At 48.8% G+C, this 16,069-nt stretch overlaps 3 protein-coding genes across 3 annotated transcripts; 2 read left to right on the forward strand and 1 right to left on the reverse strand.

Moving 5' to 3' along the window:
• The first annotated feature begins 5,051 nt into the window (after positions 1 to 5,051).
• On the forward strand, positions 5,052 to 8,704 carry LOC101778988 (LRR receptor-like serine/threonine-protein kinase). The gene is made up of 2 exons (XM_004973728.2): positions 5,052 to 7,928; positions 8,026 to 8,704. Exons 1-2 carry the CDS (start codon positions 5,108 to 5,110, stop codon positions 8,511 to 8,513), a joined length of 3,309 nt encoding a protein of 1,102 aa, XP_004973785.1. The 5' UTR covers positions 5,052 to 5,107; the 3' UTR covers positions 8,514 to 8,704.
• A 297-nt stretch (positions 8,705 to 9,001) lies between these two features.
• On the forward strand, positions 9,002 to 14,142 carry LOC101779393 (elongator complex protein 2). Its single transcript, XM_004973729.3, has 10 exons — positions 9,002 to 9,410; positions 9,516 to 9,603; positions 9,965 to 10,050; positions 10,249 to 10,402; positions 10,581 to 10,741; positions 10,824 to 11,495; positions 11,615 to 11,933; positions 12,073 to 12,290; positions 13,183 to 13,360; positions 13,468 to 14,142. Exons 1-10 carry the CDS (start codon positions 9,237 to 9,239, stop codon positions 13,965 to 13,967), a joined length of 2,550 nt encoding a protein of 849 aa, XP_004973786.1. The 5' UTR covers positions 9,002 to 9,236; the 3' UTR covers positions 13,968 to 14,142.
• Positions 14,143 to 14,434: 292 nt separating this feature from the next.
• LOC101779782 lies at positions 14,435 to 15,557 on the reverse strand. The gene has a single exon (XM_004973730.4). It carries the CDS (start codon positions 15,319 to 15,321, stop codon positions 14,569 to 14,571), a length of 753 nt encoding a protein of 250 aa, XP_004973787.1. The 5' UTR covers positions 15,322 to 15,557; the 3' UTR covers positions 14,435 to 14,568.
• Positions 15,558 to 16,069: the final 512 nt, after the last annotated feature.

Consider the following 16,069-nt stretch of genomic DNA (forward strand, 5'->3'; position numbering starts at 1 on the left):
GGCGCGCTGTGGGTAGCGTTCATCCTCCCAAGGAGGAGTCGCAGACCTGCCACGGCTGCGTGCAAGCATGCCCCGATCAGGCGTCGAGGCGCTACGTACCGCAGGCAGATGCATGCCTTGTTCAGTGATGGTCCTCACTTTTTAGAAGGATAGCAGAAGGATTCGATTAAAGTCGTCTTTTGCTTTTATGATGAATTGTGGTTTTAATTTCAAAGTAGGATGAAGAACAGATTGTCAATGAAGAACAAATTGGAGAATCGAATCTACAATAATGGTGTAAGCTTTCCTAGCAGAATGACACATCATCATACTCGAAAAAAAGTCTCTACACTGATGTTGACTGGAATGCACATTGAGGCACTCAAACACGCATGCAGAAATGCATATATACAAATGCATCTGCAGGCCCAAGTATAGTGCTCCTGCTCCATAATTGTCGCCGATAGATGGCGAGGTCCAAATTTTGGTTATCTCAGAAACATCCAGGGCTGGAAGCGCAATCATATATGGAGTTGGTAATCGAATCAACCAAAGCTGTCTTTTCCTCTAATTGGTCTGCAGTCGTGTGAGCATGCACATTCAGTCAAACCACCATGAGGTTCTATCGTTTTTTGTTAACGCTTCAGAGAACTTTTGTACTCGGGAACTTGGAACTACTCTTTTGTATGCATCTTCTGCTTGTTTTCTTTGAAAAAATGCTGCAAATCTCTACTTTTTTTAAAAAAAGAAAATATTTGATATTGTTTGCATATTTTCTGTACTAGTGGTCCTCCAAAAGGCAACAGAATAGCCGTGCATAATCACACCCAACTGCAAACTAATCAGTCTTTAGGACCCACATTATAACCCACTCCTGATACAGAATATATAGATTAGTGCCCAGAGGCACAAAAAAGATGAAGACAGTGTTGTGGGCGTTAAGCCAACAAATTCCTGAAAACCAGGGAGCACAAAATCGTCGCCAACCACTAGGTCTTGCGCCTAGGGGACACTGAAGACAGTGACCCCTGGCACTGCAACTGCACGCCTCGCCTCAACACATCACACCACTGTAATCTTTATACGTTTCCATGGCTTCTTCTAAGCTACCATGCTGAGCAAGAGCAAGTCTCTGAAACGATCTTGACAAGGGCAGGGCAGGCAGGCAGGCAGGGGAAATCGATGTGACACGCCTTTTGCTCCAAAGCGCATGACAAACCACTCTTTTTTTTTGGAAGTTTTATAGGGGGGAAGAAAGAAACATGGAGTAGTGCCTCCTGAACTACCATGGTGGCAGTCCACATCCTGCTGATAAACGCGTGCTGATCCTCAGGGATTTCTAGATTATGTTTAGGGATCAAGGTTTTTCCGATGAGGATCGGAGAAGTTTGCATATACTATTAGATATGTTCAGACAGCAATTGCATTATGAGATTGCTCATGCAAATTATGGATTATGATGGCCTCGTAATCCGCTTTGCGGCTGATCAGTGGTGTTACCACGTGGAGAACGAAAAGGAGCCACAAAGATTAGTTGAGATGTGGTTTGATCCTTAAACTTTGGCTTTCACTCATATCTCATGGCCCAGCAAGATCCCTTGCTTTGTCATGCTGCTGTATGTGAGCTCCTAAATCTCCAAAAGCGCTGTGCCCAAGTTAAAACATTATGTACATTAATTCTTCCTGAATATTTTAGATTAAAATATGTTCTTGTCGTGTCCTGGCAAATATTTGAAGCTTGGAAAGTGGAAACAATGACAAGCTATCACCAGATCACATAGACATAGATCGAGGAAGACAGAAAACACTCCAACCTCAGCATTTTGGGGCGGCAGTTGCCAGGCCAGAAACCTTGGATTGCTGTCTCTACTCCCCAGTAGCCCTTTAGGCATTGCACTTTGGAAGCAAGAAGTGACTGCGTGAGACCTTTACCTTTCTGCAGCTATCTTTAGCTGTTGCAGAGTAGTAGAATGTGCTCATCTTTACAGAAGTCGCTAGGGGTAAATCAATAAATGTTATCGTTAGTAGCGAATTTAACTTTTGACTTTAGAGATGTTGTAGCTAGTACAATTTTGATCGGTTAGCTCTAGCATTTTGGCTACATTACCTTGCAATTGGAAGAAAGAGATTCATGTCCATCGGCTGCAGTAGTTCAGTACTGAAATTTACAGGTTCCACCGCGTTGGTAAAACTTAAATTGACTGCTTTTGGTAAATGTCAAGTAAGTTGCCTTCTGACAGCATTAGTGCTCCGCAAAGAACACGTTGAAAGAAGCGTCTAATGGCAGGGTAATTAAATGTTAATCCTTCTTGCATCATTGTTTAACCTTCTGCAGCTTCTTTGCAGCAGAATGTTCTGAACTGACAGAGGTCACATTCGGTAAATGTAATACCAACAATCATAACCTGCTTTTGATCACTGTACCTGCAGGAACTCATCAACTGGATCTATCTATCAAGTACATAACAGTTCAGCCATGTTCTGTGAAACTTTAAATTACTACAAGATCAGATCAGATCTTGGCTGCAAGTAGGACTGGAAAATGCTCTGGTGTCAGAGAACTAACGGAAGAATGAGATGTAAAAGAACATGCATCACAGCTAGAACAAGGTACAAGTTTCACCTTATTTAAACCCGCGATAAGTCCTCGCTTGTAACTTAACCATGTGGCCCATGTTGTGATCACACCACCATTAGGTCACAGCACCTTGATGGGATCTAAATCCGGAGCCCTCTTTGTATTCCCATGATGCTTCCATCCCTAATACTTAAACCGTGTGAGCCATGTGTGACACCTAACATGTCCCCTAACCTGGCTGCCGTCGCTCATTTGATCACATTTTTAACCTAAAAGTGTTGTATTTTTCATGCTCTTGTGGTCTATTTGTTGGACGACATTGACTCAGTGCATACTGCAATTAACACAAAGCTAATTTGAGACAATAATTTCATTGAATATGCAATCTGAATTTAGTTGAATCTTGAAGAAGATGCTACTTAACTTAGGCAATCATCTCGGATAGTTTTAACTAATATAGATCAAATGTTGTCTTAATAAGTTTACCCTCATAGTGCCTTCTACTCAAAGACATGTACATGCTCTTGCTAAAAGTTTCAGTTTTTCACTAGCACCTAATCCTTTTTTGTTACTTTCCAGCGGGTGGCCACCCTTTTGCACGGTTAAGTTGGTAATATTTTATCTGCCTAGGGTATATACTAAGTAACCTATACTCCTTTACTGCATGTGCCCCAAAGATTCCCCTGGCTTATTCTACCACACTTGCTCATTTTCTTTAACCCAAGACACTCCTCTGATGCCTATGATTGAGTTCACAGACAGTAATAAGAGTTTGCCGGCTCTTGTTTTCTATTGCACTCCTTTCAGTTTCTTAGGAAAGTTAGGCATGTGATGTGAACATGCTCTTTGAACTTTGGAAAATAGTACCATACAGAAGATGCAGAAACAGTAAACTGCCCATATGAATACTGATGAACTGAAAAAGGAAATATTTCTACACTTCATGAATTTGCAGATGGCTTATGTAGCAACCTGTCTTGCAGTTTCTTTTTAGTTCTCATCCACGTGAATTACTGGTAGGGAGACGCTTAGTGTCGTGATGCTAGTGGCTAAACTGCTGGACCTCCCAAAAGTTTAGTTCTCTGTCCATGTGCAAGAGCACAATTTCTTGTCGGATGATCACAGTAATACTCAGTAGTGGAATGATATCACAGAAACACTTAAAAGGTTTGTAGTATAATATGCCACATGAAAATATTTTAACACATAGAAACACAGACTCAAGGCAGTAGATGTGCAGTCATCACTCATCAGTGGCAGGCTGCTACTGTAAGTTTGTGCAGATCTGAGACAAGCGCAGGGAAAGAAGAACGCAGGTTAGATCTGTGTAACATGGATTTTCTATAGGAAGTGTTAGCCAGATCATATCCTCAGAGAGGTTGGATTACCAAGATCACAGAGCATGTTCACCTGCAACCTGCAGCATGATTTTTCTTTCATTGGAACTGACGCTTCTGAACCTTCCATCGTAAGAAGTAAAACATTTTTTGGTTCAGTCTGAGAGAGAGTAAGATCACAGTACAACTACCAGCAGTAGTAGGAACTGTGAAAACATGCATATGCACGAGGTGTACCAAACTGAAGGGACTTCAAGTTTGACTCTGGTAAAAGTTTGACAGTGTCACTGTAAAATAAATTTGGATTGATTTTTTCCACAGAAGCCGCTCTGAATCACTGCAGGTGTAGACCATCAGAAGCATTTAGAAGGTAAAGGCCCAGACGAGAGAATGTCAAATGAATAGTAAACAAACACCAGCAGCAGGCGCTGTTAACTTCTGACCACCCCCTGCACCAGCGCAGTACAAAAGAACAAACTTTCACAGGCGCTAGAACACCGTACTTAACAAAGGATAAAGTTCAGATTACCGAGGGAATTACGATTAGCATTTCCCGGAACCCGAGGAGGAAGAAATGTTCTTCGCCTCACCTTCTCAACTGAGAGCACAGCAGCAAAGCAATTAACAATTCAGGATCACCCAATGGAGACAATGAGTACATCAACTAGGGATAAACATTTCCAAATGATGGCATCATCTGGGCTCCATGCCATCTTCCTTCCATCTTCTTTCTTGCCCCCACACTACAATTGAAAACTGCTAATATTCCTTTCTGATCCGAAACTTCAAGTACCAAATTTTGATACACCTATTCTAGGTACAACAGACCACTCACTCACGCTCACTACTGTATCTTAGAAAATGCAAAAACACTTGCACAAAGTGACCATTCATGCCACATCCTTGGCGTTGAAACGGCTTTAAGATCCGTGCCGGAGCAAAACCACCCTCAAATCGACGGTTCACACGTTAGGAGCTATGGCCTTGCTTGAGAGAGTGCAAGCCACTGTACCTAATCAAATCCGTTGTTTATTGAAAAGAATATCCCGAAAAGGTGAGCTATTGCTCATTTGGATCCAGATCTCCAAAGCCTTCGTGCTATAAACAAATTCTGGGGTCTCCCCCTCTACAATCCCAAGGCAACGAGGAGAGGAGGTGCCACCGCTCCAGGCCCCTCGGCTGACCCCGGCCCTCGCCCACTCCCTCCACACCAATGCCTCCACGGTTGCGCGCCACCATCGCGGCGAGGCTCCTCGCGCTCCTCCTGTGCTTCTCCTCCCCGGCGCTGCTCGCGCCGTGCCACGGTGTCAACGAGCAGGGCCAGGCGCTGCTGCGATGGAAGGCGTCCACGAACGCGACGCGCGGCGCGCTGGACTCGTGGAACGCCGGCGACGCGACCCCGTGCCGGTGGCTCAGCGTGTCGTGCGACGCGCGCGGCGACGTCGTGTCGCTGAGCATCAAGTCGGTCGACCTCGGCGGGGCGCTCCCCTCCGCGGACCTGCGGCCGCTGGGGCGCTCGCTCAAGACGCTTGTGCTCTCCGGCACCAACCTCACCGGCGCGATCCCCAAGGAGCTCGGCGACCTCGCCGAGCTCACCACGCTTGACCTCAGCAAGAACCAGCTGTCCGGCGCCATCCCGGCCGAGCTGTGCCGGCTCCGGAAGCTCCAGTCGCTGGCGCTCAACACCAACTCGCTGCGCGGCGCCATCCCTGACGGCATTGGCAACCTCACCAGCCTCACGTACCTCACCCTCTACGACAACGAGCTCAGCGGCGCGATCCCGGCGAGCATCGGCAACCTCAAGAAGTTGCAGGTGCTGCGAGCCGGCGGCAACCAGGCGCTGAAGGGCCCGCTGCCGCCGGAGATCGGCGGGTGCACCGACCTCACCATGCTCGGCCTCGCCGAGACCGGGCTCTCCGGGAGCCTCCCGGAGACGATCGGCCAGCTCAAGAAGATCCAGACGATCGCCATCTACACCGCAATGCTCACCGGCTCAATCCCGGAGAGCATCGGCAACTGCACCGAGCTCACCAGTCTGTACCTGTACCAGAACTCCCTCACCGGCCCGATCCCGCCGCAGCTCGGCCGGCTGCGCAAGCTGCAGACGGTGCTCCTGTGGCAGAACCAGCTCGTCGGCACAATCCCGCCGGAGATCGCCAACTGCAAGGAGCTTGTGCTCATCGACCTGTCGCTGAACTCGCTCACGGGACCCATCCCGAGCAGCTTCGGCACGCTGCCGAACCTGCAGCAGCTGCAGCTCAGCACGAACAAGCTCACCGGCGTCATCCCGCCGGAGCTCTCCAACTGCACGTCGCTGACCGACATCGAGGTGGACAACAACGAGCTCTCCGGCGAGATCGGCATCGACTTCCCGCGGCTGCGCAACCTGACCCTGTTCTACGCGTGGCAGAACCGGCTCACCGGCCCCGTGCCGGCGAGCCTGTCCCAGTGCGAAGGCTTGCAGTCGCTGGACCTCTCGTACAACAACTTCACCGGACCCGTCCCGAGGGAGCTGTTCGCGCTGCAGAACCTGACCAAGCTGCTGCTCCTCGACAACGACCTCTCCGGGTTCATACCGCCGGAGATCGGCAACTGCACCAACCTCTACCGGCTCCGGCTCAACAACAACCGGCTCTCGGGGACGATACCCGCGGAGATCGGCAGGTTGAAGAACCTCAATTTCCTCGACTTGGGCAGCAACCGCCTTGTCGGCCCGTTGCCGGCGGCGTTGTCCGGCTGCGACAACCTAGAATTCATGGACCTGCACTCGAATGCTCTGTCGGGCGCGTTGCCGGACGAGCTGCCCCGCAGCCTCCAGTTCGTCGACATCTCCGACAACAAGCTCACCGGACTGCTGGGACCCGGCATTGGGTTGTTGCCGGAGCTGACAAAACTTAACCTGGGGAAGAACCGGATATCCGGCGGCATACCGCCGGAGCTCGGTTCTTGCGAGAAGCTCCAGCTGCTGGACCTCGGCGACAACGCGCTCTCCGGTGGCATCCCGCCGGAGCTCGGGAAGCTCCCTTCGCTGGAGATTTCGCTTAACCTCAGCTGCAACCGCCTCTCCGGGGAGATCCCGTCGCAGTTCGGCGACCTCGATAAGCTCGGCAGCCTCGACATATCTTACAACCAGCTCTCCGGCAGCCTCGCGCCGCTCGCGAGGCTTGAGAACCTCGTCATGCTCAACATCTCCTACAACGCGTTCTCCGGCGAGCTCCCAGACACGCCCTTCTTCCAGAAGCTCCCGCTCAGCGACATCGCCGGTAACCACCTGCTCGTCGTGGGCGCCGGCGCCGACGAGGCCTCCCGGCACGCGGCCATCTCGGCGCTGAAGGTGGCCATGACGATCCTGGCCGTGGTGAGCGCGCTCCTCCTCCTGGCGGCCACCTACGTGCTCGCCCGCTCGCGCCGCCGCGACGGCGCCATCCACGGCGCCGACGAGACGTGGGAGGTGACCCTGTACCAGAAGCTGGACTTCTCGGTGGACGAGGTGGTGCGCGCGCTGACGTCGGCGAACGTGATAGGCACGGGCAGCTCCGGCGTGGTGTACCGCGTGGGACTCCCCAACGGCGACTCCCTCGCCGTGAAGAAGATGTGGTCCTCCGACGAGGCCGGTGCGTTCCGGAACGAGATCACGGCGCTGGGCTCCATCCGCCACCGCAACATCGTGCGGCTGCTCGGGTGGGGCGCGAACCGCAGCACCAAGCTGCTCTTCTACACGTACCTGCCCAACGGCAGCCTGAGCGGGTTCCTCCACCGCGGCGGCGTCAAGGGCGCCGCCGACTGGGGCCCGCGCTACGAGATCGCGCTCGGCGTGGCGCACGCCGTGGCGTACCTCCACCACGACTGCCTACCGGCGATCCTGCACGGCGACATCAAGGCCATGAACGTCCTGCTCGGCCCCCGGAACGAGCCGTACCTCGCCGACTTCGGGCTCGCCCGCGTTCTTTCCGGCGCCGTCGCGTCCGGGTCCGCCAAGCTCGACTCCTCCAAGCCCACACGCATCGCCGGCTCGTACGGCTACATCGCGCCAGGTAAAGATTGTTCTAGTCGCGATCGTGATAGCATCTCTTCTTCAAAAAATTTGGAACATTTTTGTCTGACATTTTTCTTCTTGATTGATGAAAACAGAGTACGCGTCGATGCAGCGGATCACGGAGAAGAGCGACGTGTACAGCTTCGGCGTGGTGGTGCTGGAGATCCTGACGGGGAAGCACCCGCTGGACCCGACGCTGCCGGGCGGCGCGCACCTGGTGCAATGGGTGCGGGAGCACGTGCACGCGAAGCGGGACACGGCGGAGCTCCTGGACCCGCGGCTGCGGGGGAAGCCGGAGGCGCAGGTGCAGGAGATGCTTCAGGTGTTCTCGGTGGCCATGCTCTGCATCGCGCACCGCGCCGACGACCGGCCGGCGATGAAGGACGTCGTGGCGCTGCTCAAGGAGGTCAGCCGGCCAGCCGAGGGCGGGGAGGAGGGGAAGGAGCAGCCAGCGTGCAACTCGGCCTCCGCCGCTGCCACTACGCCACCGGCCGTGCAGGCGCAGCGGTCGCCGGCTCGGAGCCCACTGCCGAAGGGCGGCTCGTCGAGCTGCTCCTTCGCCATGTCCGACTACTCTAGCTGATGAATCATGCTCGTTGAAGGTGCTGGTAGATAGCAATTAGCAGGCACTGGAAAGGTGGAATTTTGAGATGTAATAAGATAGTGTGATTAGTTCATCAGTAAGTAGTAAATTGTTTATTAATTCAGATTATAACTTGTAATTCTGTACCCAGATGTATTTGTACTTGTAAATTAAGTAATTAATGGAAATCAATTTCATAAAAAAATGCAGAGCAAAGTAGCTCGTGGATTTACTAGAATCAAAATGAGAAGTATCCCTTTTCACCCACAAAAAAACACAGGAGAAGTTTCAATAAACACGAGCAGAAGCAAAAGACATCTATAGAAAGGCCACGATCCGTGTATGGGCCAAAATGTGCAGTAGCAAATGTAGGGCCCATCCTGAAAAGCTTCTTCTTTACTGGGCCCAGTCCAAGGAGATCCAGCCCGAAATTGATCAATCAAAGGGCCCAAGCCTCCGAATCTCAAGCAACCCTACTCCCACCCGAGCACCCGCCGCCGCGCCCTCCTCCCCCCACGGCACGCTTGTCTCCGGCCCGCTCGCCGCTGCCGCCGCCGTCGCGTCTCTCCAGCCCCGCGCCGCTCGTCATCCTAGCTGGGCTAGCGCCAGCGCCAGCTCCGTTGGGCGGTGTAGTTTGATTACTCCCTGGCCGTTTACCGTTTATTCCAGCCCTAGGCGCGCTTCACTTGCGGCTCCGCTGCTGGGAGCTGGGTTTTACTCGTGATGTCGCCGGCTGCCGGAGAGCTCGCTGGAGCCCGCGGAGAGGGCGGGGGCATGGAGGTGCAGAGGGTCTTCATAGGGGCCGGCTGCAACCGTGTGGTGAACAACGTCTCGTGGGGAGCTTGCGGCCTCGTGGCCTTTGGCGCCCAGAACGCCGTCGCCCTCTTCTCTCCCGAGGTCTGCCACCTCGTTCCTTATCCTTCTGTTTCCTGCAATTTTAACTACTTTATAAGTATGTCATTGTTTTGATTAACTCGTCCAAACTCGTGTTCGTTCGAGCAGAGAGGTGAGATCGTGACGACGCTTCCGGGGCACAAGGCGCCGGTGAACTGCACGCTATGGCTTCCCACGAAGAAGGATGTGCTCCAAGGTGCATCAGTTTTTGTACATTTTTTAGATTTTGGCAGCTTAATGTTTATTAACTTAAGTGCTTTAGTTTGGAGCTTGCTGAAACCACTTGCTTCTGATTGTTAGTTCTCTGTGATTTGTCTTGAGCAACAAAGTTTTATGTTTTAACTGCGAAATTGAACTCTGTTTCAGTAGCCATCGTCTGGAGCTGACTGTTGACTGTCACTATTTGGTTCATTCAATGAATTGTTTTAGTTGATAACTGACAAGCTGCAGATATATAGCACTGGATTAGATATGTCTAATCCTAAATGCTGGTTTCTTTTCCTCTTGTGCGAGGCCTAGAGCTGAATTGTTGACTGTTTTTCCTTAATGGTTTGCAGTTCGTGGCAGGGAGACATACTATCTACTCTCAGGAAGTGCTGATGGCGCTATCATGGCATGGAAGATTGGTTCTGGCAAAGGAGATGTGAGTTTTTTTTTCTGTTTTCACCTTATTATAATCGCATACTGTGTTCTGTAACTTATATTAATACTAGAATGGGGTGCAGTCATGTAGTTGCAGCGTACTTGCTGGGACATATTTGCTTGATTAACTTGAAAATTGGTTCGAATGGTTTCTTCTAACGCCTAGTTGTTTCATTTATTGTTTATGCCTTCTTTGCAGTGGTCTCATGTGTTGCAGCTCCCAGGGATGCATAAGAAAGGGATCACCTGTCTTGCTGGAAGGATGGTGTCTGATACTGTTGCAATTTTTGCTTCTACTTCGTCGGATAGTATTGTGGTTATTTGGGAAATGGTGATTGAGCCCACCCCTGGTGGTAAGATGGCTTTACTTCTGGATTGTGATAGCTACTGCTTGGAGCATATTTCTAAGAATCATACAGATTTAGCGAGTCACATTCTATTGTTTTTTCTATCTTATGATCTTGACGATTTTGAACTTTGGAGAATGTGTGTTGCTGTTGCACTTTAAGTTATTTTCTTTCTCTTCTGCAGGCAGCTGCAAAGTGTCTTGCTTGCATACTTTGTCCATTGGTTCAAAACCAATGGTTTCACTTTCCTTAGCAGTGTTACCAGAACAGGGAAGCCATCTAATTTTGGCAATGGGTGGTCTAGATCACAAGATCCACATTTATTGTGGGGATAAGTCGGGCAAGGTTTGTAATTTTATGTTTTTATACCCTTTTTTTTTGGGTCCCTTCCCTTTCTTTGTCCTAACTAGGCATTTTCCATGAACAGTTCATTAAAGCTTGTGAACTTAAAGGTCATTCTGATTGGATCAGAAGTTTAGACTTTTCTTTACCCGTGATGATGAGCAGTGGAAAGCACAACCTTTTCCTCGTTAGCTCATCTCAGGACAGAACCATTAGGATATGGAAAATGGATTCAGAAGCTGTTTCGTCAGGCTCCACGGCACAATTGAGGAAGGCAAACATTGAAATGACCTCCTATATTGAGGGACCACTTTTTGTAGCTGGTAATACAAGCTATCAAGTATCACTGGAGTCTCTTCTTGTTGGCCATGAAGATTGGGTGTATTCCGTGGAGTGGCAACCGCCAACACTGTTACCTGGGGATGAAGCTCATCAGGCAATGAGTATACTATCCGCATCCATGGACAAGATGATGATGATATGGAGGCCAGAGAAAAATACTGGCCTTTGGATCAATTCAGTGACAGTTGGTGAATTAAGTCACTCGGCACTTGGATTTTATGGTGGACACTGGCAGCCTGATGGAAAATCCATTCTTGCACATGGCTATGGTGGCTCCTTTCATATGTGGAGAGATGTTGGACTGGATTCTGAAAATTGGCAGCCTCAGATAGTCCCATCTGGTCATTTTGCTCCTGTGTCTGACTTAACATGGGCAAGATCCGGTCAATATTTGTTATCCGTTAGCCATGACCAGGCAAGTTTTTGTGCTTATTATCAATTTTGGCCTGTACTTATATAAGTTATATATTTGGTTGGTTGTTGTGTTTCTCTTCAACATGCTAATGTTCTTCTGGGTCAATTCTAAATATGCAGACAACACGAATATTTGCTCCTTGGAGAAATCAAGTTAAACCTGGAGACATGATCTATTGGCGTGAAATCGCACGTCCACAAATTCATGGCCATGATATTAACTGTGTGGCATTTATTCAGGGTAGTGGGAACCACCGCTTTGTTAGTGGTGCTGATGAAAAGGTTTCTAGGGTCTTTGAAGCTCCCTTATCATTTTTGAAGACCCTACAACAAGCAACTTTGTTGAAACCTGATGTCTCTGACGATTTTGACAATGTGCAAGTCGTTGGAGCAAATATGTCTGCTCTTGGGCTTTCACAGAAACCCATATATACACATGGTTAGCATCTCTCACACATCACGTGGGTATATGTCATTGAGCAATAGTCCCTCCTTTTATGTGGCTTTGAAAAATTGCATCTTTAAACAATTCAGTTTTCTTTTATTTGATGCTATTTTTTGCATGGTGGTGTATTCAGGAGTCAAGGAATCCCTAAGCAGTAATTCTACTGATGGTCCCGATTCTATGGAGACAATTCCTGATGCAGTGCCTACTGTATTTACCGAGCCCCCTGTGGAGGACCAACTTGCATGGAATACTCTATGGCCTGAATCGCACAAACTATATGGTCATGGAAATGAGCTCTTCTCGATATGCTGTGATTATGAAGGGAAGCTTGTTGCATCATCTTGCAAGGTATTGGTGCTGTATGTTTTCTTTTTGTGCTGACTCATCTGAAATTTGTGGATGAAACAACAACATAAAAAGAGCCTTATAATTCTAAGAAAGACCATTCCATGGAAAGTCATGGATCCCGTTGAGACAATGTTTTTGTCCTTCCATACACCAGTCACACAACCATTGTGCCATCACCATGTTATAATAGATACTTGATCTTTTGATTCAAGAATTCACCACACATTTTCTCAAAGATAACTGATCAAATGTGAATCTACAAGCAAATGCTATTTTTTTATCTTAATATAAACAGGGTGTGAGTTGAAATTTCAGTATTTTTGGAGCTTCTTTAATTCTGGGGTTTTTTGAATATTGACACATTCAGTCAGGACCACTGTACAGAGTTGTGCGTCTTCTTTTTTTCGAGAATATGCAGGAGAGCTGCGCATCTTTGTATTAAGAAGAGTATGAGTTTACAACGTGCACCATTCGGGTGCAAGCACATGAGTTCAGTGTTACATAAGGCCATAAGGGTGCTTGTACAGGGCAAACAAAGACAATTTAGGAAGACCATCAGTACACGAACTAGATCATGCTAGGTGCACTTAATAACTAGATCAGTGTACAAAAAAGACCGGCCATGTATTTCGCTCTTGCCTGAATCCAGAGCTGCCTCGACTAATTGGCCCACGGTGGCCTCCAGTTGGCTGTCAAAGACCTGGCCATTCTGTTCCTTCCAGATCCTTCACGAGATCCGGTTGTGCATATTCATGTGGCAAAACTACATTTTTCACTTTCTTGATATCTGACACTGGCATAATGGCATTAGTTGATGCATATTATGCTTAATCGTTTATGGTTTGATTTTACTGTATGCATGGGAAATCTGATGGAACTTACTATCATTCAGGCTCAATCAGCACCAGTTGCTGAGATCTGGCTCTGGGAGATTGGAACGTGGAAAGCTGTTGGCCGCTTGCAATCCCACAATCTTACAGTAACACAAATGGAGTTCTCTCGTGATAATGTTTTTCTCTTGAGTGTCTCAAGGGATCGTCATTTGTCGATCTTTTCAATCAGGAAAACCAGTAAGTAAACTTACAATCATGCAGTTCGTTGAAATTATTGCTTTACATTTGTCTTTTCAGTCACACTGTTTTTCTCTGTGACTACGATTCTGCTAATGTAATTCTAGAGGAAGGAGTGGAACACCATCTCGTTGCAAAGCATGAAGCACACAAAAGAATTGTATGGGCGTGCTCATGGAACCCCTTCGGTTATGAATTCGCAACTGGATCAAGGGACAAGACTGTCAAGATATGGTGTGTTCAAGATGCGTCTTCTGTGAAGCTGCTTGCAACATTGCCTCAGTTCCGTGACAGTGTCACCGCATTGGCATGGATGGGCCGGGACCGTGCTTCCAATGCCGGTATTCTCGCTGTTGGCATGGACAATGGATTGATCGAACTCTGGGGTGTTTCAGGTGGAAGAGTTTCTGCAGACAGTACTCCAGACTCGTCTCCGCTCAGTGCAGCGTGCATGCTTCGATTTGACCCTCTGTTGTGTCACGTGTCAACCGTGCACCGTTTACGGTGGCGGGAACCCAATTCATCTGATGAGAAATCGGCGCTTGAGCTGGCTTCCTGTGGAGCTGATCACTGTGTGAGGGTTTTTGATGTTCATTGCAGGACATAGACAAATGCGTCCAGATTTAGTAGATCAAACTGTTATGTTTCTGGCAGTGTTTTTGTCGATGTCTGCCAAGATGTGTTGTAAAACTAGTCGTGATAATGAAAAAATAGTGCTGTCACGAAACGTTTGCTGTCCATATGTAACACTAGTTTAGTGGTAAAAGATGCAGCGTTGCCTCTCTCTCTCTCTCTCTCATATGATCTATGAAGGAAAATCGAGTTATTAAAGGTGACACATTGCTGAAACACTAATGCAAGCAGGCTTTTGCGATTTTTGTATCTTCTCTACCTGCAATAATAATTCGATAAAACCCACTAAATTGCTTCAACACAAGCAATGAGTTCCATGGACGACATTACATTACGCACTTGTCGAACTCTATGTTCAAGTTGCTTACAATCTTTTGCTACTGTGCTGCAGGTAGCCTTCAGGCTCCAGCAGCAACTGAACCAGCAAGAGGTCAACAGAGATGAAGAACCAACATCAAATTCGCATCAATCATGAGTATATTTTACTTTACTCTGCCCAATTTCAGTATACAAAAAGAAAAAGATCTAAGATGTGATACAGCAATAGAACGGGAGGGGTGGATTTCAAAAGCCAGTCACTTTGTTCTGCATCTCCTGGCAACAAGAACTCCAGTAGGAGGAGCTGTGAGCTCCAGCTCACAGATTGTGTTCATCCAGTATGAGTAGTGGCTGAACCAAACTCTAGCCTCCACCTTGAAGGCGCCTCTGATAGTGTACACGACCCTGTTGCTCCTCACCTGGTTCACAAGCTCCATGGCCACCTCCGGCGGCAGCAGCACACGGCTGGACACCATGTGCAAGTTCAGGACCTGGGACTGGCCCCGGCGCTGTGCGAACGGCGGCAGCACCTGCACGGCCATGGGCCTGTCCCGGAAGAAGAGCTCCACGGTGGCAGACCGGAATATGACGTCGATCTTCTGGTTGGGGTTGGAGAAGTTGGCCACGAGCGTCATGTCGCCATTGAAGTAGGCTGGCGAGTCGATGTAGACGCTGTTGAGGCTGGCGTTGGCGGTGTCGAAGGAGGGCGCCCTCGGCTTGACCGCCAGGAAGACGATCAAGATGACCATGCCAGCCACGATCAGGATGATGCTGAAGGCGAAGCAGACGATGGCCGCAAACCACATCGCCGGCGAGGTCCGGTCACGCGGCTGAAGAATTATCTTCGAAGGAGCTGCCGGTAGCCGCTGTGGCAGCACCTCTGGCTGCCGGATCGTCTTGGATGGAGGCTCCGGCGGCGGTGGTGGTGGAAGCCCCGGTGGTAGCTGCCTCATGTTGACCAGCTTAGACAGGATGGTTCTTGGTGATTGGAGGTGGTAAGGAGTGCCCATTTCTGCAGCTCCACCACCACCAAGATGTCCTGACAAGAAAAAAGCTCAAGATTGCAAGAGGCCTACTAATGGGGAAAGCAAGAACAACAACAACAGGAGCAAGGGAATGGAGTGATGGAGTTAAAAGGAGGCTGGGCTGGGCTAATGGTGGTGTCCCCAAAATAAAGAGGGAGAAAAGAGAGGCTTTTGAAAATCGGGCGTAGGGCCACTATCTTGTGTTTGGCCATTGAAAAATGGAGCTGCTTCGAGCAAAGGTGTGAAGTGGGGCAACTCTGCCGGCTGCCGGCAATCGATTGGTGTCTGCTTTATCTCACAAAAGCATAATTCTTGAGCTGTGGAAAGATAAAGCTTCTGTTATTCTTCACATTACCAAATAATCTGATACTTGATGTCTATGTTTCTGGCAATCTGGCTTGGCTTGTTCAGACAACAACTTAGAATGTGCTCTTCCCACTAATACATACTCAGTGAATCAATCATTCTCATCAGGAACACCTGCTCAATGCTTTTCTCATGCAGTTTTTAACATTGACCAAGGTGAGATGAAGTGGTAGCATGTGTCACACACTTAGTTTCATGCGATCTTCCTGTTAATGAAGTCTAAGTTTAAAAGAGAAATTTAGAACTGAAAAGCAGCCAATACATCAGTAGGTGAGATGAGAAGTGCCGTGGGAGGAGATGACAAGAAGAGAGAGACCAGAACAAGTTGCTTAGCCCCGGAGAAAGGCGAAAAAGGCGGTCCCGGACC

The sequence above is a fragment of the Setaria italica genome, chromosome VI (genome assembly GCF_000263155.2).
Source record: "Setaria italica strain Yugu1 chromosome VI, Setaria_italica_v2.0, whole genome shotgun sequence".
In the NCBI taxonomy this organism is placed as follows: domain Eukaryota; kingdom Viridiplantae; phylum Streptophyta; class Magnoliopsida; order Poales; family Poaceae; genus Setaria; species Setaria italica.

Bases quoted from the DNA above. Each gene is read 5' to 3' on its own strand.
- LOC101778988 (XM_004973728.2), top strand. From the start codon at position 5,108: ATGCCTCCACGGTTGCGCGCCACCATCGCGGCGAGGCTCCTCGCGCTC. The intron at 7,929-8,025 runs GTAAAGATTGTT...TGATGAAAACAG, and splicing joins GTACGGCTACATCGCGCCAG to AGTACGCGTCGATGCAGCGG.
- LOC101779393 (XM_004973729.3), top strand. From the start codon at position 9,237: ATGTCGCCGGCTGCCGGAGAGCTCGCTGGAGCCCGCGGAGAGGGCGGG. The intron at 10,742-10,823 runs GTTTGTAATTTT...TTCCATGAACAG, and splicing joins GTGGGGATAAGTCGGGCAAG to TTCATTAAAGCTTGTGAACT. The intron at 11,496-11,614 runs GCAAGTTTTTGT...CTAAATATGCAG, and splicing joins TATCCGTTAGCCATGACCAG to ACAACACGAATATTTGCTCC.
- LOC101779782 (XM_004973730.4), bottom strand. From the start codon at position 15,321: ATGGGCACTCCTTACCACCTCCAATCACCAAGAACCATCCTGTCTAAG.